Source organism: Temnothorax curvispinosus, unplaced genomic scaffold (assembly GCF_003070985.1).
Source record: "Temnothorax curvispinosus isolate PA1 unplaced genomic scaffold, ASM307098v1 QBEX01017841.1, whole genome shotgun sequence".
NCBI classification, from domain to species: Eukaryota; Metazoa; Arthropoda; class Insecta; order Hymenoptera; family Formicidae; genus Temnothorax; species Temnothorax curvispinosus.
The window spans coordinates 4,371-8,162 of NW_020227621.1; the positions used below are offsets into that span (position 1 = coordinate 4,371).

The 3,792-nt window shown below is 46.4% G+C and overlaps 1 protein-coding gene across 1 annotated transcript; it reads left to right on the forward strand.

Annotated features, from left to right (window-relative positions):
* Window positions 1-780: 780 nt before the first annotated feature.
* Window positions 781-2,095, forward strand: LOC112467877. The gene is made up of 3 exons (XM_025036764.1): window positions 781-1,061; window positions 1,185-1,682; window positions 1,771-2,095. The coding sequence occupies exons 1-3, from the start codon at window positions 781-783 to the stop codon at window positions 2,093-2,095; spliced, it is 1,104 nt and encodes a 367-aa protein (XP_024892532.1).
* Window positions 2,096-3,792: the final 1,697 nt, after the last annotated feature.

Below are 3,792 nucleotides of genomic sequence, written 5' to 3' on the forward strand. Positions count from 1 at the left end.
ATAATATACCCAGGGTGGACCAAAAAACCAGTAGAGCAACACCGCCGAGCAACAAGCGGAGGTTACGGGTACCGTGAGGGACGAGCATCCTCTAAATAACCTGGCATAGAAGGCAATGGAAAACCACTACGACTATTATTCCAAGAAAACCACATGAATACGGACAATAGGAGGAATAATATGTCGGGCAATCCGGCTGACCCCCGGCGCCTAGATGGTTCCGGGCCGTCTGTTGTGAAATTGGCGACCGGCCACAGGAGGGTGACCCACCAAGGCTTCTTATGGAAACTGGGCTACTGGTGGTAAATAACCCAAAGTACGACGAAATCAACACATAACCTTGCTGGTAACGGTGAAAAGAACAACAATGGAGTTGGGTTTATTGTTGCAAAGAACCTGAAGGACTGTGTACTAGGTTATGAGGCGATTGATGACAGAATAATCAGGATTAGAATTGGTGCCCGCCCGCACACCCTGAACATCGTCCAAGTGTATGCGCCTACAACCGAGTGTACGGAGGAGGAAATCTCTGATTTCTACGCAAAGCTTGAGACAGTCTGCCGTGTGAGACCGAGAAAGGAGACTACCGTCCTGCTGGGCGACTTTAATGCAAGAGTGGGAGAAACTACGCACGATACACACCTTAACCAAACAGTAGGAAAGCACGGTTTGGGGGTCCGCAATGAGAGAGGAGAAATGCTTCTGCAATTCTGCATAGGTAACCAATTCACCATCATGAATACTTGGTTCAAGCAACATCCACGGAGGCTATATACGTAGATGTCACCAGGAGGTGCATACCGAAACCAAATTGACTACGTGTTAATTGACACCAGATGGCGCTCATCCATTACTAATGCCAAGACACTACCCGGAGCGGACTGCGGAAGCGATCATCAGTTGCTGGTTGCGGAGTTTAAAGCCCGGCTCAAAGTCGTCTATAAAGCCAGTAACAACAAAACACTGCACATGCACGCTGATGCAATATCGCAGTTTAGGCAGGACATGCACACTAGGCTTTTGGGAATGGAGACGGATTTAACAGAATCAGCCAATGATATGTGGGTCAGACTAAAAACAGTCGTAATAGACTCTGCGGAGACCATTGTACAACAACGCCGGGGTCCGCGTACCAGACCTGACTAGATAAGCCAGAAGACCTGGTCCGCCGTCCTGCGCCGCAGAACCTTAAAAAAGAATGGTCTAAGCACTGAAGATGATAGAAGGCACTACCGCGAGCTGCACAGAACTGTCCAAAGACTCTGCCGTAAGGACAAGGATGCGGAAGAAGTGGACAGAGTGTGTCAAAAGATCGAGGAGTCATCCAACAGGGCACACACAAAAGACATGTTCTGTAAAGTCAAGTCACTGACAAAGGACATTAAGATCAAGAGCTGGACATTGGAGGATGATACGGGAGCTATCATCACAGATCGATACAAGGTGCTAGAACGATGGAGGGAATACTGCCGAGGTCTGTACGCGGCAACAGAGAATTCAGAAGAATTGAGAATGAGCGAATGCGGCGTGAGGGAGCCGGACATTCTTCTTGCGGAGATAGAATGGGCCGTGGCAAGACTGAAACACCAAACTAGCGGAGGCGATAGAGTCAGCCCAAATGCTCAAGAACCTAGGCCCAGAGGGCACGCACATGCTCCACTTGATCTGTCAGAGGGTCTGGAGTACTGGACGATGGCCGGATGACTGGTCTGAGTCTATACTTGTCCCTCTGCACAAAAAGGGTTCAACCCGCAAATGTGAAAATTACAGAACAATATCACTGTTGTCACATGCTAGTAAGATACTCTTGAGCATAATTAAGGCAAGACTAGAAAATTACATCGACCGGCATATCTCAGAAGAACAGGCTGGTTTCGTCAAAGGAAAAGGCACACGCAAACAAATCCTTAACGTCCGACAGCTGATTGAGAAGAGCAGAGAATTTAATGTGCCATTACTGATGTGTTTTATTGACTATGCCAAAGCGTTCGACTGCGTCAGCTGGAAGAGAATGTTCGAGGTGATGAGAGAGATGGGAGTTCCTGAAACACTTGATACTCCTTGTGCAAAACCTGTACCTGGATGGCACATGTAGAGTCCGACTGGAGGATGCCACTTCGGGGCCCTTCAGCGCACGAAGGGAAGTGCGACAGGGCTGCATTTTATCACCAAAGATTTTCAACCTTTACGGTTATCATATCATATATCATGCGCAAAATGCTGAAGGACTGGACGGGGGGTGTCCGGATAACTGGGAGGAAGATCAGTAATCTCAGGTTCGCGGATGACACCACGATTTTGGGTGCAACCGAAAGCGAGCTGGCGGAGCTGCTTCGTAGGGTGAAGGTCGAGAGTATGCAACTGGGACTCCACATAAACAGAAGCAAGACCAAACTAATGTTCATCGATCGTGCCGGGACCCTGCCTGCAGCGCACACACGAGCTCCGTGATTTGGAGGTGGTTCCGAATTTCGTATACCTGTGCTCCGTAATCAGCGATGATGGAAGCTGCGACAGGGAAGTAAACCGCCGCAGCCAAATGGCAAAGGATGCTATGAGGCGGCTCGGCAAAATCTGGAGGAATCGTGGCATGAGCAGGAAGACCAAGGTCCGACTAGTCCAGTCCCTGGTTTTCTCAGTGTTCCTATATGCTGCTGAGACATGGACACTGAAGGCAAGATTGAGGAGCAGAATAGATGCATTCAAAATGTGGTGCTGGCGGAAAATGCTGGGTGTGCCTTGGACGGCCCATCGCACAAACGCGTCAATTTTGCAAGAACTTGGAATTCGAACTCGCCTGTCTACGATTTGCCTAAGGCATATTCTGAGGTTCTTCGGGCACATCTCCAGACGCGAGCCGGACAACTTGGAGAGACTTATGATCGTTGGTCAGGTCGAGGGAAAAAGAGGCAAAGGCCGATCCCCGACCAGATGGGGCGATGCCGTCAGAAAGACCACACAGGGACCCATCCACGAGGCGATGCGCCGAGCTGAGGACAGGGAATCATGGCGACAGATGGTCCACGATTCATGTGGTCACGATCCTCAGTAATGAGGGACCGACTTAGATGATGGTGGCGCTAGTGTTCCAAAAACGGTACCCTCGCTGCTGGTGACAGGCGGCTGAACAAAATTACGCGATGCGTAAGAGGTTGGAATTTTACTACATTGAAGTACACTGAGAAAAAAATCAATTACATGTGCTATCACGGGGTGCCAAAAACATAAGTAGTTAATTCAATTGTATTATTATTAGACCCAAATATCCGAATTATTAAATCAATAACTTAATTATTATTATTAAATTTGATTATAAAAATAAATAATTTAATTATTGGTTTAATAAATCCAGATGTGTTTGGCACCCCGTGATAGCACTTTAATTGAAGCAACAGTTTTTTTTCTTAGTGTATAAGAAAAGTGATAATATTTATAATATATTTATATATATTTATGATATATTTATTTATATTTATAATATTTATTCACATGTTCTGGACATTTATACGACTTTTTGCATTATTCAAAAACTTGCGTTTCAAACACGCCTTAGTAGATACGGAAACTGACACATTTTCTTCAGAGAACGAGAAATGAAACGTAAACGTTTCGATGCACTAAAAAAATTTTTATATAAAAACATATCTAAATATATACATATAATCATTGTGACGACGACGACGATGTCCTCACGGTCTCGCCGGCCGTGAAGGAGCGCGCCGTCGCTTTCTTCATTAAAGATCTCTTTACTATTCGCGATATTCCTCTCCAAAATCCAGATGGTAGCTCGAC

Bases quoted from the DNA above. Each gene is read 5' to 3' on its own strand.
- LOC112467877 (XM_025036764.1), top strand. From the start codon at position 781: ATGTCACCAGGAGGTGCATACCGAAACCAAATTGACTACGTGTTAATT. The intron at 1,062-1,184 runs GTGGGTCAGACT...CCTGCGCCGCAG, and splicing joins ACAGAATCAGCCAATGATAT to AACCTTAAAAAAGAATGGTC. The intron at 1,683-1,770 runs GTACTGGACGAT...TGAAAATTACAG, and splicing joins GATCTGTCAGAGGGTCTGGA to AACAATATCACTGTTGTCAC.